The 25,631-nt window shown below is 41.2% G+C and overlaps 1 protein-coding gene across 2 annotated transcripts in view; it reads right to left on the bottom strand.

Annotated features, from left to right (window-relative positions):
• The window catches only part of ELOVL6 (ELOVL fatty acid elongase 6), a 133,327-nt gene extending 109,593 nt beyond the window's left edge, over positions 1-23,734 (bottom strand). The window contains exons 1-2 of one of the 2 annotated variants that reach the window (XM_061191152.1): positions 23,657-23,734; positions 22,862-22,982 (exon numbers count right to left, since the gene is read on the bottom strand). In XM_061191152.1, the coding sequence (XP_061047135.1) occupies positions 22,862-22,950 (89 nt within the window). In that variant the 5' untranslated portion in view covers positions 22,951-22,982; positions 23,657-23,734. Of the gene's footprint in view, positions 1-22,861; positions 22,983-23,136; positions 23,221-23,656 lie in introns of those variants that run through there. The other variant, XM_061191151.1, reaches the window with a different exon arrangement.
• Between the last annotated feature and the right edge of the window lie 1,897 nt (positions 23,735-25,631).

The raw sequence follows: 25,631 nt of genomic DNA, 5'->3' as shown, positions 1-25,631 counted from the left end.
GTGAGCATTACGTTGCTGTAAATTATTGGAATAAGAGTCCAATCCAAAAGATACAATCACAATTGTTTCAAAAACTGCTATTTCATACAGTATATTTCCATTGATCTGGGCCTTCCTTAACAAAATGAAGCCCACTCTGCCACCCATCCCTACCCTTTTAAAATATTTTCTTTGGAAATGGTTTCTGTGATTTTCCCAGTAAGTGCGGAGGTTGCAGGCCAAAGTGGGAGACGGAGTACAGCCTAGTGGGTGGAGCCAGACCGCCCGGCTGTGAACCCGTCTCTAACGATGACCAGCTAGCTGTAGGACTGTTTGCGAGTTACTCATCCTCTCTGTGCCTGAGGTTCCTCAGCTGCAAAACAGGCCCCGTTACAAACCGTATTTTGTAAAATGGAGGGTTAAGTGAGTCAATGTTCATAAAGTCCATCTCAGGCCCAGGATAGGCTCTCAATAACTGTTAGCTAACTGTTAGTTCTCTCTGGATTCTCCCTTAGAAAACCACAACAGTTTTGGGGGTTATTTTCCTTTAATTATCTCCTTTAATAAAATTTTAAATCTACAGCTTTAAAGGCATGCTTTGTGATGTAAATCTGAAAAGACAAGTTCTCTGTTATGTATGAAGAGACTTGCCTTCTCAGCATTCTGTGAAAAAGTATTTTCACTGCTAAGGATAGGTGAGTGCTGCCATTATAAATTAGGGTTATCCAGGACGGTATGAACACTTGAACTTTGGATGTTACTTCCTACAGTGGAACACAGTTGATCTTCATTATTGCAAATTCACCTACTCATTAAAATTTATTTCTCACCCCCAAATCTAAACACACAGTGCTTCCATGGTCATTCATGGTCATTCCCAGAGTGGTGTTTAATTTGAGTTGCCCGCTGCTTGCATTCCAGGCTGAGGTCAAACAAGGCAACGCTCTGCCTTGTTATTTCAACTCTCATACTGTAAAAAAGTGTCCTTTTTTCAGTCTACTTAGTGTCACATTTTCTGCATTTTTGTGTTTTTTGTTGGCGATTTCACTGTTTAAAATGGCCCCCAGTGCTGAAATGCTGTCTAGCGTTCCTAAGTACAAGGCTGTGCTGTGTCTTACCGAGAAAGCCATGTGTCAGATAAGCTTCATTCAGGCCTGAGTTATGGTGCTGTTGGCTGAGAGTTTAATGTTAATGAATCAACGATACATTAAATAAGGTGTCTTTAAACAGAAACACATAAAACAAGCATTGCTTGGTTGACAAAAATATGACCAGGGGCTTGCAGGAACCTAACCCTGTATTTCCTCTAGGAGCAATGGCTCAGAATTTGCTAATTTAGTGTTTCCAGCAACTTTATAGAACATAACTAGTCAAGTAATGAGAATCAACTGTACCTCCTACAAAGAATGTGGATCAGAGGTAGACAGTACTAATCCATCCCTGCAAAGAAAGAGCCTTCTGGAGTATAATCCATACTTCATACCAGTTGCTTAGGTGAGTGATTACCTTTCTTCTTGAGAAATGTGATCTGACTTTGCTTAGTTTAAAATAAATTCCTGCAAAAATAAATACTTGCATTATCCCAAAGTACTTAAAATTATTGCTGATTTTTTTTTTTAACTGTGGACTCTGCAAAGGGCTTTTTTTTAGTCTTATTACAGTGAGACAATGGACCTATGTCCCCTGGAATATGGGGACTTTTCATCTGAACCTGATGCTATATAGTGCAGGAGAAACACATGAAAACCAACACTCCCAGATCTCCCAAACCTGCTTTTCTTCAGGTCCTAAGTACAAGAGGAAAAACAGAATTTGGAGCCACACTGACTTTTCATATGTTCAGGTGATACCTTCCAGCAGCCCTGTGCTGAGTCAACCTACAGGTCTGTGTAAGAAAGTACAAAAAGCACAGCCTGCATCACCATTAGTATGCTATTTCATCCATTGACTTCATCTGCTTGTCTATACATTCAAATGGCACCTCTGACCTGCTTCTCCGCCTTGACAATACAAATTGCTGGGTGTGGCTTAGTCAAGCGTGAGAATGAACACAAACAGGGAAATGTGAACTCAGGCTGTCAAGGCTCAGGAGCAGGCTGTCATGGAAGCAGGCAAAACGTGATCCCAGCAGACCAATCTGTTCTCTGAGTACTAGTCCCAGGACGGCAACAACTACTCCAGATTCCATTAATGCCCCTAATGATACCCTCAACCAGTCATTTTCTCATCCTACAGCATGCACATCTGAAACATGTCAAAAGACTCCTGACCATGATCTAAACCTTTATAAGACATAGGCATCTTGGCTGATGGAGTAAACTGCCTTTAGAAAAATGGGATTTTAAAAAATATTTTCAGTAAAAAGGAACAATGGCTCATACCATAATTCCATTTTGTTCTGCAATGGATGTATCTTTTGATTATAGAAAACGTTTCCCTTTAAAAAAGAAAAAAACCTCTTACACTTGATGAGAATGGATTCATCACCTGATTTCTAGATCTGCAGGAGGCCATCATAATTTAATTTACCCTGTTATTAAATAGTCCATGGCTGCAGTCTGCCAAAACAACTTGCTGAACTGTAAAAAAATTTCTTGGTTAACTAGTTTGTCCTTCTGCAAGATGCTTTGGCGAAAAAATAGGGTGAAATGACATTACTTTCAATGCAAACTAAAAATAAAAACCATCTCAAATATCGGGATATAAAGCCATTCAACCATTTTAAGTACATATCTTAATGACAAACGCTGTTACTTCTGAACATAAATCAAAAAAAAAAATACCAGACGGTATCTCTTTTTGCCTGTGGCCCTAGTGAATCGGATTGGACTCACTGAGAATTTTCTATTGACCTTAGGTTCTCTCTTGCACTGAGCTGGATATTACTAGTGTCAACACATATTCACCAGACTGTATCTGCTTTCCCTCTGTTAGACCTGTTAGTCATGGATGCAAGATCCACAGGTATAGAATATATTTAAAGCACAGGAAACTGTCACGTAATATACCATGATCTTTACCTGTATTTTTACTCTCACCCTAGAGTTGCTACATCTAAGAATCTAAATCAATCCCAAGAAATTAATGCAGTGAATGAACACAATTATTTCTACAGAGTGCAATTAACCCCTAGGATACTTGTTGTCTATTAACCAAACATTCCTATCCCTTCTTCATACTTTCTAATGTGATCTTATGGACTGTATAATCTAGGAATGTGTAAGTTCCATATATTTTATAATTTCTGCTCACACTATAAGTAAAATTTATAATTAAGAAACTAAAAAGACAAACAGAATCATTGTTGGGCTCACAATATGATTTGGGACATAAAAGTATATAATGTTCTTGTCCATAAAACGGGGATGAAAATTCCTAGCTCACAGAATTGCAGTGAGGGGACCATGAGACAATGTGAATGTACTGGGTAAAATGTTCAATATTGACACATTAACATCAATGATAATAACATACCTAAAACTTATATAGCACATAGCATTAGTGAATACTTCACACACATTAATTCATTTAATCAAGGCAACAACTCTATCAGGTCAGTATTATATTCCACATTTTACAGATAAGGAAACTAAGGTTTAAAAAAAGATATGTAACCTCCCCATGGTTACAGATCTAGTAAGTAACTGAACGAGGATTCAAACCTAGGCAGAATGTGGCCCTAGTGTCACTATATCATCCCTCGGTATGATATTACTAGCATGTGTTATGCGATCCAACAGAGACAATAATGGCTACTTATTCCAAAGTAGTGCCATGCTTTGGAAGGTTAGGTAAGATCTGCATTGAGTTTATGTACCGAGTTACTGAAGACGAATGATACATTCTGATATCAGTGATCCCAGCACTTTGTCAATGTTGGGTCGAGTTTTAGTACTCTCACATCATGCAATGTGTAGAACAGTTCTTTCTTAATCATTTCTTGGGACTTTGTTTAGGAATTATTCCTCCACTGCCATTAGAAGGTTAGTATTTCCAGCTCTATCATCCTTAGAGACTAAGGAGTAATTCACACAATAATTTGTGTTTAACATCAGCATGAATAAATCAATGTTTCCACTTTTTAATAAGACCATTCCATCTGTGAGGAGTCATGTAAAAAGTACCAAAATGAATTTTATTTCAGACTTAAATCTTTTCTGTCTTCTTAGAGTGTATGTTCTTGTACTACTAGCACAGTGGAGGGTAAGCTAGCCAACCCAATTCTTTCCCTTGCTAACAGGAAACTTAATCTGATATCGTTTGGAGGGCAATGCACACAGCCCTGAAAGACAGGGTATAAGCATCTCAGGGCAATCAGTCTCTTTGTCAGCAGTCTAAGGGTTAGAAAAGCAATTCCACTCCTCTTTGTCAGTGAATGGTCCAAAAGTGAGGCATGTGACCCAGGCCTGACTGATGAGATGAACTTACAGCAATAATAGAAGTAAATCCTTTTATAAACTTATTAAGAGCAAGTTGGCTTGGAGGTATCTTCTTGACAAAGAAGAGAACTAAAAGGAGGCTTCTTTGCTGCTGTCCCTTCCCTTCTGCTTGGGAAGCTGCAGTGAGGATAGATGTTTGGTGAAATGGCAGCCATCTTGGAACCACCAAGAAAATACTGCTGATACATTAAGGATGGCAAGACAAAAACTCAGATAGAACTTGGAATTGATGACATTATTAAACCACTGAATGACTACAGAGGCTTCCAATCAGATTTATTCTTATATAAAACAGTTAAATGTTTTATGTTTTAAGCCACAGTTAATTATAATCTGTTACTTGCAGTTAAAAGCATCTTAACATAGTTCCTTGATTGGCGGGTTTGTTCTGCACAGCAAACTGATGAGTTATTACCCAAAGAAGACATAATCCATGAAGAAAATAATCTGATATTTATTGCACTTTTATTCTACCGGTCAAACTTAAAACCATTTTAATGCTGCTATTCAGTGTATTCTTTTGTTCTTTTAAAGCTACTAGTTTTCTTTTTCCTTCTAAGAATGATAGAAAATATGTTGATTGAAAAGAATGACATGTGTCTCCTCAAGTTTTCCAATGTCAGCTAGAACATTACATTAAAGAAACATAGTTCTGCTTACAATTTGGTGAAGGAAGTATTTAAGAACAGGGAAAAATGTTCCATTCCATATTAAGAAAAAAAGTCAGGTTACAGAAAAATACGGTATGAACTCTATGAAAATATTTTTGTTAAAAACATAGAGATGGATAGATGGAAAGAAAGATGTTTAAAAAGATATACACCAAAATGTTAATGTTTATCTCAGGGTAACATTTGCTTTCTTATTTTTTCTTATTTGTGTTTCCTAAATTTTCTACAATATGTAACTTAAAGTTACTTGCACCAGGCCTATCCACTGAATGAAGAAACTACAAGTGATAGGAGTTTATTCCTTTAAAAAATGTTTCTGTGACAGTATACATCTTTGCTATCAAGATGAATCCTAATACTTCTCTACATAAGAAAAGTCTTAAGAAAAAAGTAAAGATTTTATGTATATCTCCTATTTCTAGGCCTCCGGGTGCATACAATTTGATGAAAAACAATACATACATAAATTTCAGAAACTAGGGTGGAAATATTAAATATTTAAACTCAGCTGAACTCATGAGAAAACAAGAGTATTGCTTTTCATTTTCACATGAAAAAAACAATTTAAGCCAACTACTGAAGACAATTGGCAAGCTATTGATGGTCTGGCCCAAGATCAATGAAAACACAATTTATAGCAATACTTCGGAAAACTACTACATTCCAAATGTCCTAGACTTTGCATATAAACAAGACATTTGGAGCTGTTATATTGTAACTACCTTAGGAAAACAGTTTAAATCTATTAGAGCATATCCAGATAGGACAGACTATAAACATAAAAGAGACTACGTATTCTTCCCACTAAGTAAAATTTAATCCTGAAAAGGGTATCCAATTGCACCAATTTTTGTTAGAATCTGTATTCCACTGTGAGAAAGTAGGACAAGCATAATTCACCAGCTTGAGTCCCTATACCCTGGTCCCTTCAGCGTTGCTGGGACAAAAAGAGCCTCTGGACACCAAATACTTTTGGGGGAAGAAACAATCTCCACAGAAAGTTTAGTCTGATGATGCAATAGATCTCTGAGGCGGAACTTTTTGTTCCTTAGCCACGATTAATTCTCTTATAATGGTAGAGTCTTTTTTTTTAGTTTATTCTATGTAGTTTTCCATTGTGAGTGTGTTATTCTCTCTATATAATAATGCAAGTTCAAAAAACCAGCTGTTTTGCCTTAATTATCCACATAAAATACCCCCAATCCAAGCCTACACAGCAGTTACAGGATGTTGACTACTTCTTGCTTTTCTCAACAGAACTAAAGGAGGGACTGGCATCAACATTTGCCCAATTTTTTTAAAATCCCAATAATTAATAATTATTTTTAAAATTATTATAATATTCATATTATATGGCATTGAAATGGAAGCCTATTTTCAAAATAAAGTGTAAATACATATCAAGCGTTTAAAGTATGTGAAAATTTGCTTGAATGTTTAAAAATTTATCAAAAGTTTACAATGTGAAAATTCCTGTTTTAATGTTTGAAAATGTCAGATACAATCATATAGCCCCCACTCTCTACCAGTCAGAAATGTATATATATATTTAGAGATGGTGCTAGTCAGAATGTTTCATACTTGGTAAACTGTAATTTTGGTATTAGGCTCATAAATGTGCTGTTCTAGATTATGAAACAATGTATAATTTCTTATGCTTCATTTTAGGGTAGTTTTCAAATTAAAAAAAAATAAATTTCTGTAATAGGAAAAAAACTTCCCTTAAAAAAGTTACCTGAAAAGAGATAAATGTACCTTTTTTCTGATGTTACAGAAGAAAGTCATAAATATTTAGCAGATTAAATTTTTAAATTTACTTCAAGAAATATTATTTTTGAGGAAATAGTATTTTTAACACTCTTTTAGAAAAATTGAGTCTAATATGCCTAATATTTTCCTTATATTTACTATTTTCTTTTTTGCTCCTTTAGGATATTTCTAACCTACTGCTTATTTTCTTGTATCCAGAAAGAATACTTATTTAAGTTGTCCGGAGCGTAAGGGCAGAACTTTTTCTAAATTTATAGGAAGGTTAAAACCAAAAGATCATCATTAAATCAATTACAGAGATTTTTAAAAACTATATCCCATATGATTTGGACCCATTCTCCTCCACCCTCCCTTTCCCGGCTCCTGTGCCCTTTTGTTTGCTGGCTGAGACAATGCTTCCTAGACACAGCTAACTGTAAAAACAAAATACTGCTTCTCATGTTCTCACACTGCAATCCCTTGTCTTTCTCTTCTCTCTAAGAGTAAGTCCAGAAGAAGCAAGAGTTCAAAGCAATGCCCAGAACTGATAAGATCTCTGCAAAGCAGTCCTGTGAAAAAGCTCTGTCACTGGGGTCCCAACAAGATCCCTGGGACTTCCTACCAGACTAGACACACCAGGTTCTCTGGCTCCACAAGGCCTGGCTTCTGGACTAGACTGGCCCTTTATTGCAGAGAGTAACAAATTCCTTCCAGCTCCTCTAAATCAGGCATTCGATGCCTCGATCTCCCAGGCATTCAGCAGTGCTGGAGTATTTGTTAATGATGCATCCCAGGTACGGGTGCAGCATCTGTTTCCAGGTGCCAGAGGTCCCTGAGCCGATTATCCGATTCATTTTTTGCTCTCTAGAGACAGGTTTATGTTTAATCTTTTATTGCTATTAGATTAGATGACTATTGTCCCTGGGGAACCTTTGCCCTATTACATTCATTCCTGAAATCCAGACATAAAAGTTGTCATGTTCAAGTGAAATGAATGTCTGTTATCACCCTTCCTTAAAGAAGCAGGAACCTTTCCTACTAAAAAAATAATCAAACTGTATAATTTAGAATTGGAGAAAGACAGGGAAGTTTTTGTGACATCAACAATATGACTAATCTCTACCTTAATCTGAGAAAGTGGATTCATTTGAAATAAGAATGTGCAGTTCCATGTCCTCACAAAATGCCTTTATGTTTAACTATGTTGCTTAATGTTTATTAAAATGTGCATTGGTGTTTTACAAAAAAGCTTATTACCTTATATCAGATAATACACCATTATAAAATGAAGCTGATCTTTTACTATGAAGACAGTAAGTACACTATAGTTAATGCAAAAAATGAAAAAATATGACCGTATGCAAAATCCTACCACCTATACATACCCATAATGTAATACAAAAAGATTATGAAAAACTGGAAGAGCAATAAGAGAAATAACAACCATCATTTTATACAACTACTTTTTACCATTTTGGTACCAATATTATTTTCTTCCTGACTTTTTTTCCTTGTGCATACAATCCCACCTTCCTCCCCACTTTAGGCAAGCTTTTGACTTCTTTCTGATTGGGGTGGTTGGTTCGGCTGCCTAGAAAAGGACTAATAATCCCAACAATTAAAATGGATTCACTAAAAATCAGTCATGCTAAATGAATATCTTTCCCCTTAAAAAGAAAATTAGATGAAAAAAAGAAGTCTTTTTATTATTGTTTCAAGAAGGCACTAGACAGTCTCCCATAATTCACTTAAGGACCATATAAAGAGGTACTGGATAATAAAGCAGATACACATCCGAGAGTAAATAAACAGCCTTATGTATTCATTCATATCTGCATTCATCTAGTCAACACACAGTGAGGGCAACTATAGCCAAATTCTGTGATAGGCACTGATTTCAAAGATAGAAGCAAGAATACTAATCTACTTATGAGCCAAGTGCCAGCAAACAACAAAGAAAGGACAACAGATTTCGGTGGGTGGGGAAGAGAAAGGTTTCGTACTTGAATAGGCCTGGGAGGAGGGCTATTTCAATAGGTAATACTAGGAAGATAATCTGGAGCTGGGATTTTGAATGGCTTTTGAAATCAGTCAAAAGAATTCCGATTTGTCCTATAGAGAAGGGGAAACCACTGAAGGTTTTTACCACGGGAGGGACACGAAGGGATCTGTGACTTAGAGAATGCTGAACGCACAGCAGGAGCTGGAGGTTGGAAAGTGAGCGAGGAGACAAAAAGTAGTGCTGGGGGCCTGAAGGAGGCCAGTGGCAATGGAAATGAACCGAGAGAAAGGAAACTGAGGGCCAGATCACAAAGGACTTGGTTGTGAATTAGAGGTAAGGAGGGAGAGAAGGGTGCTGGGCAGAGTGACGGCCTGGTCCCATGTAGCTAGCTGATAAAGGAGGTGGAACAGGCTAGAAGAGGGAGAGGTGTCCAGTTTGTGAAATCAATGATCTGAGAAGACAGACGCAAAGAATGTGAGATGGAATCAGCACCACCACAGCGGCACTCCTCGTTAAGGCAAGAATCAGCTGGGAAGATCTTTTCCAGTACCTGGACCCCTCCACGGACCCGTTAATTCTGAATCTCAGAGATGAAGCCTGTACACGTGTACTCTGAGGAAAAACAAACTCTCCACGTGAGTCTGGCCCAAATACCTGGTTAAGGATTGAGGACACGGAGCGTGGTTCTCAAACTTTGTTCTACCCCAAACTACCCTCTTGTCAGTAGAAAACGAACCCAGTAATTACAAAGAAGTGGAGAAGAACCAAGTACCAACCAAAGCAGTATAATCACAAACAATATCAGCCATCACAAAATACAGGTTCCAAAAAAGTATTTCTGCAAATATGAATGCAGGAACAGTAAATGAAAACCAACTACAACTCAAGACAACCCCACTGGTTCAGGGCTAACAGAGAGTTCTTAAAATTTCCAGAATATCCCATACAATAGGAGCTTTGTATTGTCCCAGAGCACCATGTTGTGGACTTTTTAGTAGAATACTAAATTAGGACTCCCCCCTCCCTCACTGTACTTTCTAATACAGACTTGCTCATTTTAACGTAGAAGTGCCAAATTTTAGTAAGCTTCCATACATTTCTCAGGAGTTTCCTAGTAGGTAATATTTAATTATTCAAAAGTATAGGAGCTCTACTTTTTTATTTTTCAGAAGTATCCATGTGGATTACCAGTGAACTGCAGATGATATTCTAAAAAAGAAAGCCTAGAGTGGAGATAGTAGTCATTTTCAAATGCATACAAGACACTCATGCAGAAGTGAGAACAAATTACAGCTAGAGTCAGGACTAAGTACTAATGGACGACCCATGGAGGGTCATAACTTTCAGGTCAATATGTAGAACAGTCTTCAAATAATCAGAGACACCCCAAGTAGAATGAGCTTCTACTTCTTGAGCTTCTTGAGGAAGTCCTTAGGTTCTGACAGTGGATGACCAAGTCAAGAATAAGGAATTGCTTTGCCCAATTAGGAGACTAGTCCTAATGACCACAACACACACAGAAATGCTATCAGCTATGACCTTCTCCACAGTCAAGAAAAGATAGTTTAAGACACTTGACAGCCTACCCGTGTCTCTCCTTCTCACCCCAAAAGCAAAGTAAAAATGAACAATGATGTGAGGCAGAATGATAATCTTCATTTTTTTTTTCCTGCTGACTAGACTCTACCTTCTGAATATTGAGATATTCTCAGTTCAGAACAACCAGAAACAATGTAGGATGAGTACAGCTGAGTCTTTTAAATGTATCGAGGTGGAATGTAGACTGCTTTTTGGAGCTACCAGTGAATGAAACCATGGATAAAAATGTTATATCATCGGGCTTCCCTGGTGGCGCAGTGGTTGAGAATCTGCCTGCCAATGCAGGGGACACGGGTTCGAGCTCTGGTCTGGGAAGATCCCACATGCTGCAGAGCAACTAGGCCCGTGAGCCACAATTACTGAGCCTGCGCGTCTGGAGCCTGTGCTCCGCAACAAGAGAGGCCGCAATAGTGAGAGGCCCGCGCACCGCGATGAAGAGTGGCCCCCGCTCGCCGCAACTAGAGAAAGCCCTCGCATAGAAACGAAGACCCAACACAGCCAAAAATAATAAAAAATAAATAAATTAAAAAAAAGTTATGTCGTTTATTTCAGATTTGTTGTGCATTACTCAATAAAGAGATAAACCTATCTTAGCAAGTCATGAAATATTTATTGAAACTAGCCAATCCTCAACTTATTTATTCTATCTCTATTGAAAAATTAATTTACTTCAACTTACAAAGAAAAAAAATTAAATGTGTGAGGCAGTACATAGTTTTTCAAACATCTTTTAGGTGGATGTCAGCAAAAAAGTTTGAAGAACACTCCTTTAACCTAGAAAATTCAATTAAGGATCACAGTGTTCCTTGACCTCTTAATCTTCTCTTACTTTTATAGTCAGTACCAAGTGCTGCACTCCTTCGTGGGGACATTTTTCACAAGGACGTAAGTTTCCACCTCCAAGATTTCCTGCCTACCAGACAATAAAAGAAAGCAAACATAACTGCTCTGACAAACGAATGCTTCAGCAAAAAAGAAAGACAAAGGGGCTTCCCTGGTGGCGCAGTGGTTGAGAATCTGCCTGCTAATGCAGGGGACACGGGTTCGAGCCCTGGTCTGGGAAGATCCCACATGCCGCGGAGCAATTAGGCCCGTGAGCCACAACTACTGAGCCTGCGCGTCTGGAGCCTGTGCTCCGCAACAGGAGAGGCCACGATAGTGAGAGCCCCGCGCACGGCGATGAAGAGTGGCCCCCGCTTGCCACAACTAGAGAAAGCCTTAGCACAGAAAAACGAAGACCCAACATAGCAATCAATCAATCAATAAATCTTAAAAAAAAAAAAGAAGACAAAAAAAACAAAAAACCAAACCTGCTTGATTTCCTGGACCTTTGGATCATTCTCCAAGTCAAAACTGCTAGTGTGGGGCTTCCCTGGTGGCGCAGTGGTTGAGAGTCTGCCTGCCAATGCAGGGGACACGGGTTCGAGCCCTGGTCCGGGAAGATCCCACATGCCGCGGAGCAACTGGGCCCGTGAGCCACAATTACTGAGCCTGCGCGCCTGTAGCCTGTGCTCCGCAACAAGAGGCCGCGATAGTGAGGGGCCCGCGTACCGCGATGAAGAGTGGCCCCCGCTTGCCACAACTAGAGAAAGCCCTCGCACAGAAACGAAGACCCAACACAGCCATAAATAAATAAATTCATTAATTAAAATTTAAAAAAACCCAAAAAACTGCTAGTGTTAAAATCACAAATTCCAAGTATCTACAACACTAGGTCTTAAAGGGGAATCACTCTACAGTTGATAGGGGCCCGGTGGGTCAGGCCACATATGAGTTAAGCATTATTAATAATAGGTTAGTTATAAAACACCTCTAATAGCACAGCAAACTTTACCTGTGTTCTCATCACAAAGAGGGGTGCGAGCTGCCCACTGCAGTGCCACCTCCAGGCCTAGAAGGACAGCTGTTGGTTTGTATCCCCAGGAGTACCCAGGTAAGATTTGAAACTGGCCCCCTTACACTGACTGGAAGGCAGGACGAGACCAAAGAAAAAGGCAGCCACTCCAGATTGGTAGGTGGCAGGTAACAAGCAAGCGGACTTACTAATGAAGCTTGTCTTGGGTGGCTGCAAGACAAGTAAATCTTTGCACCCGCCCGCTGGAACTAAGAGTTTATATGCTGTCCTTAAGGAGGTTCAGCCCTGCATACCACCCAGACGGTCTCAACAACACATTACCCTCTCAAGGCTGCATCACTGAAATGGCTCTGGCTGTGGCAATGGTGGGCAAAACTTATATTCCAAGGCCAGGGGAGGGGGTGAGGAGCCTGAATCGCCCAGGTCTGGCTCTCCGGTCAACTGGGGGCCAACGTCCTCTTGATGACCTCCTCCAACAATGTCCAGAGGACTATTTCTAATAGCAAAATATTAGAAACTTAACATGTTTAACCTAACATGTAAGGGAGTGGTTATCTAAATTAAGACCAAACAATACAATATTAAGTAGCCACTGAAAATTATACTTATGGAGAGGTTTTAGTGACATGAAAAACATTTATAATGTAAAGAGGAAACAAAGCAACATCTAAAGTTGTAATGAGACAGTAGGCGAATGAAAGTGCCCAGTGCAGGCCCTGGCACATAATAGAGAACTCAACCTGTCGTCGACATCCACTGAATGATCTAAAGTATATAAAAATCTTGGAAACAAAGCTGAAGGAAATTTGGCAAAATAACAGTGGTTGCCTCTGGATAAGAATTAAAGGTGTTTTTTTTCCTGCATATTTTTTAATGTTTTCATTTCTTTTTTTCTATAGTAAATATTTACTTTAAAATCAGGAAAAGGATTTAAAACTAATAAACAAAACAATGTTCTCTTTAATTCATCACACTGTAGGAGCTGACCTTTAAGAATAAGGACATCTCCAACCCATATGCGTGTGTGTGTGTGTGTGTGGGGGGTAATATATAGATTTAATTTTATTTATTTATTTATCTATTTATTTATTTATTTATTTCCCCCTGTCAACAGGTGTTGGCTATTTACCAGTAGCTACTAAAACCTGCCTGAAGGAAAGCCTGGCTACAGGCAGTACCAGGTGGAAACAGAAGCTCCTAGGGTTTAGAACCAAGCTGAGTGGGCAGTGCTCATAGCGTAGAGAAGCAGACAAAGTATGCTTTGTAAGACATGTTCCAAACCTGTATGTCATGGTTTGTTTGAGATAAAATTGGAATATTTTATGATAGAAGCATTATTAAAGGTAACATGGCTTTCTACAGTTGTAAAAGTATTGATAGTAATACTTATAATAATTCTTAATGATTAAAGTATTTATATCTGCACAGTACGATGCTCATTATAACATTAATAGTGCTTTTTGTAGTTATTCTTGCCTTAAGTGTCCAGGATCCACTTAGAGAAAAACAGAATACAGACACTGTGAGATACTAGACTAAAACCACAGGTACCTTCCATGTTTACAGTACTGCCAAGTGTCCAAGTGCATTATTTTATTGATTGAATATTTATTCTCATACGAAGAGTGGGATGCTAGGGGCCTGGGTGACCAAGCCTTAGTCAAGGCTGGAGCCCATTTCTCCTTTTTTTGTCCCTACATACAAATTCCAACTTGTTTAACCATATTGTGCCTCATTTCCTATTGTGTAAAATCAAAGATAATACATGAAAGGGTGGCTGGGAGGATTTAACCGTTAACATATATAAAACACTTTAAAAGAATGCCTGCAATCAGTAAACAACTATGTATCAACTATTAGTATCATTACTACGGAATGAAGAAAATCTACCTTCCTTTCTAAGATCTTGAAATTAAATCTATGTCAAAAAGTCATAAAATTGGGCTTCCCTGGTGGCGCAGTGGTTGAGAATCTGCCTGCCAATGCAGGGAACACGGGTTCGAGCCCTGGTCTGGGAAGATCCCACATGCCGCGGAGCAACTGGGCCCGTGAGCCACAACTACTGAGCCTGCGCGTCTGGAGCCTGTGCTCCGCAACAAGAGAGGCCGCGATAGTGAGAGGCCCGCGCACCGCGATGAAGAGTGGCCCCCATTTGCCGCAACTAGAGAAAGCCCTCGCACAGAAACGAAGACCCAACACAGCCATAAATAAATAAATAAATAAATAAATAAACCTAAAGTTTAAAAACAAAAACAAAAACAAACAAACAAAAAAAGTCATAAAATTGAGAGGAAACTTCAAACTTGATATTTAGAATAACTTTTTATGGAGCTTCGTACCCTCTTATTGTAATGATAACCACTGCTAGACCAGCTTTTAAATGCTTAAGGCACCCTTAGACTTCAAGAGAAGTCTCACACATTAAAAACAAAAGCTTCAGGATTAAACCTTTTCATCAGGCCTTTTTATTTTTTTCCCCATTGAGCCTCCTGAAACAAGATCATGAAATTCTCAACTTCAAAGAGTTCAATTCCACTGAACCCACTTCACCTGAAAAAGTCAATTACCCCAGTTGGAGTGGGCCTAGCATCTTAAAAACTTTTACATTGTATTAACACCACCTTTATAAATAGAAGGAGACAGGCAATTGGGCCTAAAAGACAGGAAAACTTGAGGGTTTCACCTACCATTACCCATACTGAAGATTTTTTTAAAAATTATTAATAATTGGGGTAAATCCAAGTACTAAATGTTCAAATTTTGCAGTTTTAAGACACTTACTAAAATAGTATTATTTAACTAGTTAAAAAAATTGACAAAATAGTCAAATTAGGATGTATTTTTAGAAAAGTACATTTGGCTCAGGAAGAGGCTTTTTTTTTTTTGGCCACACTGTGCGTCTTGTGGGATCTTAGTTCCCCAACCAGGGACTGAACCCAGGCCCACAGCAGTGAAAGTGCCGAGTCCTAACCACTGGACCACCAAGGAATTCCAAGGAAGATGCTTTTCTAATAGCAGGAAACACACACAAAATGGTCTTTAATGGGGTATCTGTTTTCATTTTTTAAAAAAGTCACTTTAACATATTTATGTATATACACATGTTTGTGTGTATATATATAAACAAACTTTTCTAAGCAAATGTCTATACTCTCCTAACAAAGATAAATGATAAACATGCATTTCATTCATCTTGTCAGTCTTCTTCAAAGAATGATCTTGTGTACTGCCCATTAAGTGTTAACAAACAATCAATTCAAAAATTCAGCCTCGGGACTTCCCTGGTGGTGCAGTGGTTAAGAATCCACCTGCCAATGCAGGGGACACGGGTTGGATCCCTGGTCCAGGAAGATCCCACATGCCGCAGAGCAACTAAGCCCATGTGCCACAACTACTGAGCCTGTGCTCTAGAGCCCACGAGCCACAACAACTGAGCCCGTGCGCACCACAACTACTGAAGCCCGCGTGCCTAGAGCCCATGCTCTGCAACAACAGAAGCCACCACGATGAGAAGCCCGCGCACTGCAGTGAAGAGTAGCCCCCGCTGGCCACAACTAGAGAAAGCCTGTGCGCAGCAACGAAGACCCAACGCAGGCAAAAATATAAATAAATAAATTTATTTAAAAAAAAAATTCAGCCTCAGAATTCAAAGGATCATTAAAAAAACAAAACAAAACAAAAAAGTCCCAGGATGGGTGTTAAAAAAATTAAGGGTTGAGGGACTTCCCTGGTGGCACAGTGGTTAGGAATTCGCCTGCCAATGCAGGGGACATGGGTTCGATCCCTGGTCCGGGAAGATCCCACATGCTGCAGAGCAACTAAGCTCGTGCACCACAACTACTGAGCCTGTGCTCCAGAGCCCACGCGCCACAACTACTGAAGCCCGCGCGCTCTAGGGCCTGTGCTCCGCAACAAGAGAAGCCACTGCAATGAGAAGCCCGCGCACTGCAACGAAGAGTAGCCCCCGCTCGCCGCAACTAGAGAAAGCCCACGCACAGCAACGAAGACACAACACAGCCAAAAATAAATAAACTAATTTAAAAAATAAAATTAAATTAAGGGTTGAGCTAAAACATCTGAAATTTATCTTTAAGAAAATGAAGTTATATAATATATATACATATATATATACTATATTATATATATATTATACTTTAAAATATGTGATCACAGATTTGGTTAAAAACAGTAGGGGTCCCCCTCTCCAAAATACATTATATCAATGATATTTTCCTTATCATATTATAATTAGAAACCCAAAAAAAGCTTTAGAAAGAAAAAAACTAAAATATGAAATCCCAAAGGAAAGAGAATTAACTCATTAGAAAACTGTATGAGTATCTGTCCAGCAAAACTGCTTCTAAATCAGCATGTCTAATTATTTATCTCAGAAAAGATAAGTGTAAATCTTTTTCATTTGTACATTATTTTGGGCAGACAGGCTTAAAGTTAAATTTTAGAAAGTTCATAGTGGGTGAATGACTAAACAAAAGGGTTCCTAAAAATACCTGTCATTCCAATATACTAAGAAAAATAACCTTGAAACTAAAAATCATGAGTTCTCAGTACAGAAATGAATCATGATAAAATTATAAGCTTGAACTTAGATGACTTACCAGGATCTGTGCTTTGGGATGATTTTTGCTCAATGAACTTAAAATTACAAATCCATTCTTGACTCTAGGGCAATCTTTTTTTTTAAAAGGATTAATCTACCTTTAAAATAAAATTATTGCAAGTCAAATATAATTAAGGATGCTGTTGTTATAAAATTCTCTGAGTAACTATGCCAACTTTACGTATCTGTACCTGCCTGTATACACACACAATCAGAATACAAATAAAGGAATGAAGTTATGAGCTTTCAATAAAGCCTTGTTATATTTTCAGTAAAGCTTTATTTCCAATAAAGCTTTCAATAAAGCCATGTTATAGTTTCATTCAGATTTCCTTAGGTTATCAATAGGAATAATATCTGTGGTACAGGTAACTTTTCTAAGGTAAACTTTCCCAGATAAATGCCTCTGCTCTTCTAACAAAGATAAATGGAAAGTAAGTGGAGCAGACAGATTTGAAGCTAAGAATAAAGGTACAGAGCAACGGCAAATTGTGTGGACTGTTGTCTGATTCCTGTTAATAAAGCCAGCTCAGCTCACCTGTATCCAGACATGAAAAATTAAGTGAATCATGGCAACAATTTTTGGATAACTCATCTCAGAAAATATTGGACCTGAAATATCCAGATCATTGAACCAAAGATGAATTTTTGATTTGCTGTACTACTTCATTTTATTTTGTTGGCTTAAGACAGGCTAGACGGTTACTTTATGCTCTCCTAAGTATTTTTAAGTCTCCATCCTTCTCAAAACTTTCCCGCTGACTAGATAGATTCTCCCTAGAAGGAAATATGCAAAACAACTCTTAGATCTGGAGTGGACTGACTTTGGAGTTAAATTCCAATGTGATCCTGACACTTTTAGAATTATTATCATCTAACATTAAAAGCACCAAGGAGCCTTCTTTAGACCACAAAATTTAACTTCCAATTTAACAAAAGGCCTACGTAAACATTTTACCACCATACGCATATATTTATTACTAATGCAAATATAGAGATGGATAATCATAAACTAATTTTGCATTATCCCTGGAAATCTTAAAAAAAAAAAATCAAAGACTGCATGAATATACATCGTTTTTTTAAAGCTACATAAAAGTTCAGATTAAAGTTCCTTCACAACATTTCATTATTTTCTAGGATCATAACAGATTCCAATTTTCCTCTGTATACTTTTTCTCAGTGTTCTCATTCTTAACCTAGTACATATTAGGCAACATCTCAGTGCTTTCTAAAGTTTATTGAATGAAATGTTAAGTTCCTCACACTTAGGATTTTCAATCTTCAGGCTAATATGAACTGTGATTCTCCAAAATAAGTGGCAAGCAACACACTATGTACAATGTGGACACAGTAGTTTCCTAGACAGCTGACCAAATTTGTATTTGCTGTAGTGTCATTGATTAAATGAGACACTGTGGCCTTTTCTGTCTCACGACCACAGATTGTACTGTTTTCCAGCCACTTTTCTTACAAAAGCATACAACAGGTCACAAGGAGGATTTTAAAGATCAATGCAAAGCAACTGTCACTACAGGAAGAACAACAGCCTGCATTCTAAAGTTTGATAGACATTATGATGCTATATTTTGAGTAAAAATCTAACACAGGCTTATAATACTTTTATGTTTTTTCATACTGAAATCGTACATGTTACTTTCCAAACCTCACATATAAGAAGGAACACAAAGATGTACAATTCCTTTTACTGATAAATAGTGTTTCTTTTACTATTTTTCCTTAGTAAAAACCAAATTGTGGATAAAGTTTCCTTAGCCAGACAGTATTTACTTCTAAAAATTCCTACACTATCTTATAGACCCCAAATACAGAACTCAAAATATAAAAACAATAAAACCCTTATAACCATTACCACGGGTGGAGGGGAGAAAGTCAGAAAAATATACAAAGCTGGATGTGGAGGATGCCAGAGGGGAGCGGGGGAGGGTTTCGTGAGGTTCTAGACAAGCCCTGTGATGACGTCACCTCACATACATAATGTTACAGCAGTCAGCACAGGCCTCCTGCTTTCCTATTGGTGGACACCGTGTCAGCCGACATCAGAAGATAATCATCATTGGCCAGACAATTACAACTGGAGCAACTAGCATCCACCGCTGCTAGCACAGGCCTGACAGGCTGCTGAAAGAGAAGGCAGAGCCCAGCTGCCCTTCTCACTCAATGAATTTTATGTCACCTTACCAATCACTAGGCGGTTTTGCTCTCTTGATGGCAGACCTTATAAATTAAGTCAGCTATTCGTGAAAATAACAGGTAAAGGCCAGACATCTCATAAAAGAACAAAATGCCTCTATTTTCAATGCCATAAAATCACAAGGGCTTTTCTGTGTAAAATCAGAACTCAAAAATGCTGTTGAGCTAAAAGCAGGCATTTTCCTCTACCTCATGCAAAACACTTTCATTTACCAGATAATATTACCCAGGATATTTTTAACTTGACATATAGTTTCAAGATGTGGCTCAGGATGATTCTCCAAGGCATAACATTCATTACTTTGCATTTCCATAGCTTTTCTAATCTATTACATGTGAAACCACCTGCTAGAAGAGTAAAACAGTCTATAGTATTTATCCCTTGTCTAGAACAATGAATACACGGTTAATCATTGTTTAAGCAGCAATTAACTTGATAAACTTCCCTCAGTTGAACCCTTTAGTTTATAAAAACACCACTCCAAAAATGGGTCCCCTTACACTAATATGTAATAAGGTAATGAATATGGATTATAGGATAAGTTTAATAAAGGCCTTCAAACAATATTCAAAAGGTAGTTCAGACAGCATACTGACAAAACAGCACTCCTGGCCTTCCTCACAATTCTTCAAAAGACAGTAAGTGTAACTTATTTTTGAGAGATAAGTTATAATTCTCTAAACTTAGTTTTGACATAGCCTCTAAATTGAGGCTATGTCTAAGGGATTTTTAAGGACCACTGGAAGTGTTTTGTCAAAAAATAGAGTAGAAACTTCACAACATTGTGTTTTTCCTCCAGAAGCTATTCAAGCCATTTTTAGTTAATGAGTCTGGGAAAGGTAAGACCTTGTGTTTCCTAAACTTCCCCTGCCCCCAAGAGGGTGTAAGCCGTGGCTATGGAGTTCCTTCTCCTGTTAACAAGGGAAATGAAAAGGAAATCTTCATTTTCTTATACACCTGGTTCAAGACTTTTTGGCTGTTGAGGTTTTGGGGGTAGGCTTATAAAACTGGGACCCAAGGATATTGGGAGAAATGCATACACCCTGGGATAAAAGAAGAAAGCAAGACAATTAAGGTCAAAGAGAAAAAGTCAGGAAGGGGAAACCCTAGTGTGTGACTATGACATAGTATTCAAAACGCAAGGGGAGGCCAAGTATGTTAAGCTTCGAGTATTAACAGGTAGTGCTGGCAATAAAACGGACACCCATCATAATTTTAACCCACTAGACAACCCTTTTCCCCAGCATCTGACATGTACAATGCACTCTTCTTCGAGGTGCTCCGCATAATCAAGATTGGAATGAGACAAGAACCAATGCCCTGAAGAGATGATGGTCTAATAGGAGGCACAGACACACATGCAGATATTTAGGCATATGAAGAAAAGCCAGGAAAGACATTGCCAGATGAAAGGTACAGATAAAGAGCTAGGAGGAAAGAGTGGCAGGAGCCCAACAAGCGAAGATTAATTGGCTCACTTTTGCCATTTTCAGTCCCCGGAGGCCTAGGCCCTGTCCGGTTCAGTGTGTACTTGTTGAGCGAGCGGAGAAAAGAGGCGGGAAATGGTACCTGGAGGTGGAGGAGCCACAGACAGTGGCCTCAGAGAAAAGGCAACAAGTGAATAAGAGACAGTATCCACCGCGGAGGGGCACTGGCCCCCAGTGAACCCGAGCTGCCGGCGCGAGGGGAGGCCGGCTCCAGAGACACAGGTTCAACAAGGGTGCAGCAAGCTGGAGACAGGGCAGACGTTAGAAACCACAGAGCGCGCAGGGCCAACGGGGGAGGAAGATGGGCTGAGCTGTGTGGCAAGCGAACGCGCGACAGACAGCTGCAGAGAAGACCAGAGCTTTCGGCTGGCTCGCCGTGCCGCCCGCCACCCCGCGCCACCGCCCCCACCCTGCCTTCAGCGCCACTCCCTTCACGGGAGGAGGAAGTGCCGCTGGAGAAGGGTCCCTTGGTGGCGCCCGAGGGGGCTTGGCCTCCCGGAGCGCCGAGGCCTTAAATGCCTAAACTCCTACTGGATCGAGCCTCCCGGTGCACAGCCGTCTTCCGGACCCACCCTCGGCGCTTTCGGCCTCGGCGGCCCAGGGGGCGCCCCGGCCCCGCGCCCCGTGTGCCGCCGCACTTCCCGGCTTCCCGAGCGGATCGCGTTCCCCTCCTGGCTTCCGGCAGCGGCCCTCCGGCCCCCGCGCCCTCGGAAGCCCCCAGCCACGCCGCAGCGAGTGTGAGCGCGCAGGGCCGCGTGCCGGGCCGGTCGCGCCCGCCCCAACAGGCCGGGCCCAGTCGGCACGCACGGCGCAGGGGGCGGGCCCGGCCGGGCTGCGGCCGCAAATGGCCCGCCGGTCCCGGGCGGGCCGGCCGGGAGGGAGGAGGCGGGAGCGGCGGCGGAACCTCCCGAGACTAGTCGCGACTCCTGGGGGCCGGAGAAAAAGACGTTGAACCCCCGTCCCCCGGTTCCGGTGCACGGCACCCCCTATTGCACCGCTCCCCCGCCCCGGCCCCCCGGCGCGCCGGCGTCTCTGGTTTCCCATTGATGAGATGGGGGAGGGAAGGCAGGTCGTGAGGGCGCCGGGGGCACGCGCTCGCGCACGCGGCGGGCGGGATCCCCCAGATCCCAGGAGGGAGCCCCCTCGGCCGGACCCTCTCATTCAGCACCTGGGAGGCTGCCAGCCGCTGCCCAGCTTGGGGGTGCGCCGGCTTGCTCTTTACCGATCGCCAGACCTGGGGTTAAGAGGAGTAAGAGAACGTCTGCCACAGCAGCTCGATCTACAGGGAAGAAGCGAGATGAGCACACACACTCTCCCCCTGTTAAATATTGCAAGGTGACACAGGATCGCTCCCCACACAGGGATTTTCGAAAGGACTGGCGGAGGGACACAGTGAACAAGAAAGATGCTTTCCCGGGTTAGAAGTTTGTCTGGGGAAGAGCCCCGAAGGACTCTGCGGACCCAGAGGTTTTTAATCCGTGTCTCAACTCCAGTCAGCAGCTTCCCACTGAATTAGAATTGAGTGTGTCCAAAAGGCGTTTCCGTAAAACAAACTTAATAATGGCGTGGCTCCACTCGCTCGGGTTCATTCATTTTTATTACTGTTTTCATTGTCCCCTCCTCCCCCACTCCCCGCCTCCGTCTCTTTATGAAACCGGAAAGGGATCCGCGTGGGGAAAGGGGTCCAGGAAAGGAGGAATCCGGCCGGGGAGCAGCAAAGAGGAAGACAGTGAAGTAGCAGAGCTGCAAGGAGAAAGGAAGGGCAGGAAGGATGGGGAGAGGGCGAGGACCAGAGAGCTGAGGACGGCGGGCCGGAGAGGGTTAAAGGGAGCAGGCGACTGGGTCCTCCCTCCACTGCCTTTCACACTCTGCTTGCGGGAGGCCAAGCAAGAAAACCCAAATCTAGAGGAAAACAAGGAGTAGCACAGGTAGGGACTGTGGCATCTCTCCCGCCTTCCCTGTAGCACAGACATCTACTCTATGTACACATATATGGTCTATGTTATATAATCTATGTTAAAGATGCATGTGTAGCCACGGTTCACCCAGGGGCACCCACAGACTCACGCGCTTCATGCAGCCCCAATGTCTCCTGCACCCGGGAGACCCGGGAACTCAGCGATCCGCTCACTGCTGGTCGCGGTTCCTCGCTCGATTCACGCCCCAGAAAGGGAGTACCGACATTAAGGCACACCGGGAAGACGCGCAGGGCTCCCGGGGACAGTATCACGCGAAAGCATCACCTACCAGTTTTCCTGCATCCACTGGATGGCTTCATTCTCGTTGAACTGCTTTTCGAATTCATATTCTTGTAAAGTCAACACTGACATGTTCATTGGGGCTGATCTTCGGAGTCGCTACGTGTTCTCTACGCAAAATAAAATAATCTGTAAAGCGCTTGATTTCGAGTGCTCGCCTGTCTGCTTCCCCCACCCACCCCCCTAGGTCTTCCCCTCGCCGCTCGGTCTCCGGCAATCGGTCTCCCCCAGCCTCTCTCAGCTACGGTCGGGGTTGAGCATTGCCTGTGCCTCTGCTCCCAGCTCCTCGCTCTGGGACTCTCCTCCTCCGGGCGTCCGCATCCACAGTAGGAGGAAGCGAATGCCTTGCGGTCTTAGTGCCCGCACGTTTGTCCATCACCCTTTTTACTTGTCTACGGGGAAATCTCCTCCCCCTCGTGCGATCTGACAAATTAACCCTTTGCGAGGGAGACTGAGAGAAAGAGAGACCTCTCTAGCCCTGGGGGGCAGTTTTGTTTCCGTGAAGGTGACCAGGGGAGTAGAGGACGGGCTCGGAGAGGGAGGAAGTGGCCTCGAGGTCATTCACAACCCCCCAATCCCGACCTCGTGGGCCGCCTAGCCTGGCTTTTGAATGAAGTTTCCGAGAACCGAGTGCAGCCCCAAGGCGAGCTTGGCGAGTAGGTGATAAATAGTAAAACCTGCCAGCTCTCTCGCAAGAACTCCAGACAAATTTGCGCTGAAATCCCACGTGAAAGGAACGCACTTCCTACCCCTTGGCCCCCGCCGCACCCTCCAGGTCACTCACCTCCGAGCTCTGGCTTTGACTTACTTTAACCTGGGGCCCGGCCCGCAGAGCTCCCCAATCAGCTGCTGGCTGGGGATGCTGAGGACGAGGGTGGCGTAAAGTCGAGAGTGACTAGTAGCCAGAAGAGGGAGGGAGGTTAGGTGGAGGGTTTGGGTACGGGAAAGGGTAAAGTTAATGAACTGAGACAAAGGGGTGAAGGAAGTTAGCAGATGGGAGAACTGGACCAACTGGTCCAATGCAAAAACTATTTGTATGCGTGAGAAATTCGCTTTATTTATTGTACGGTGGTAGATGCAACAGAATCACGTTTGAGGAGAGGGCTAAATGTAATGTTGACCTCTACTGATCCCCCAGTCTCACAGCAGTGTTTTAACCTCTGCTTCCATATACACCCATCTTTCTTTTCTCAGAGGGAAAAGTATTTTTTACTCTGTCCATCCCTCCTCCACTCATTCCTCACAAGTTAGGAAAAATGAAATGAGACATGGAGGCATCTAATAATATAATCTATGCATGTAATTGTAAGCTTAAAACATAATAAGGAACCTATGCTTTAAAAATTAGGTGGACATTAGGGCCAGGAAGAAAATTCTCTTTCTCTCTCTGTACCTCCCCACCTCCAAGGCAGTCCAAAGAGAGGATATTTTCATTTAAAGTCAGGTGCCTGGAACCACTGAAAAGTGGGAACTGCGAGAAACATCTCTGTAAATGAGGAGGGTATAATAAAAAGTTAAATAAAGAGTTTTAAAAATCCAGTACAACTATATATATAGCGTATATATATATGTATGTATATATATATACATACATATATATATAATCAGCAAATTAATTTATAAGTTGATGCTCCCAAACATTCCATGTACAGACTTTCCTCACCTCTCCATTTAAGGGTGTCATTCTAGAGACTTCCGCAGTACAAGTCTGAGTGAATTTGAAGGTAAAGCCTAGACCAAAAGACTTGGCAGGCTTTAGGTGGAAGGTGGGTGTGACCTGATGAGAGATAAGGATTTTAGCACAGTACCTGGACCTGTGAGTAATCAATAAATATTTGTAAAGTTAAGTGATTAAGTAAGTGAAAGAAGGCAGGGAAGTGAGAAAGGAATCAAATGTGAGAAAATCCAGCAAATGTTTTGCTGTATATTGCAAGGATAAGTCCTACTTTTGCCTTAAAAGGATTCCATTTTTAAACTGAGTACTATTCTCAGTACTCAGGCATCATATCAATTTTAAACTGGTATGAGAAATTCTCATTTACTTACTATGTTTCTTATTCAAATAATGTCTGTTATTACCTGTTTATTTTCTGAAGATGGAGTTGGGGTTATGTTAAAAGCAAATATCTGATTTGTTCTTAACAGTGTCTGAAGAAAAATTACTTTAAAATGGAAGGTAAGTCCCTATTTCTTGACCTTTAAAGTGGACAATTGCCAAAAATGGTAGATTCTTGCTAGTACTACGTGCTGTTGAGTGTATTCAGAACACGCACTGTCAGTGGTAGTGAAAGCGAGTGACTTCACCTGGAAAGCAATTTGGCAGCCTATTTAATCATTTTAAATACACTTATCCTTTGACCATTTATTTACTAGATATTCCATGAGCCTGTGATCTTCTGAGGTCGTGGGAGTCAGGGGAAGAAGAGAGACAGGACTCCTGCTCTTCTGGAGCTCACCTTCCAGAGGAGAAGACAAAATAATTTCATATAAGGTGACGTCCTAAGATTAAAATTAAATAGCATCATCTGAAGAGATGGCAGTGCTCATGTAAACCCCCGAAGGCTTCACTGAGAAGGTGACTATGTGTTGTGTAAAAAATTAATACACAGAAACCTCAATTAAATAGAGTCAGGAGACCAGAAGGGGGAGCTCTCCTGACCCGGGACCACAGCAGAGCTCAATAGGAAGAAGAAAGACTTCTCTTTTTTCCTGGCAACTACTCAATCAATGAAAAGCCATGGACTCTTTGTTTACTACTG

This window comes from Eubalaena glacialis, chromosome 5, assembly GCF_028564815.1.
Source record: "Eubalaena glacialis isolate mEubGla1 chromosome 5, mEubGla1.1.hap2.+ XY, whole genome shotgun sequence".
NCBI classification, from domain to species: domain Eukaryota; kingdom Metazoa; phylum Chordata; class Mammalia; order Artiodactyla; family Balaenidae; genus Eubalaena; species Eubalaena glacialis.
This window is presented reverse-complemented; position numbering and strand designations above follow the sequence as displayed.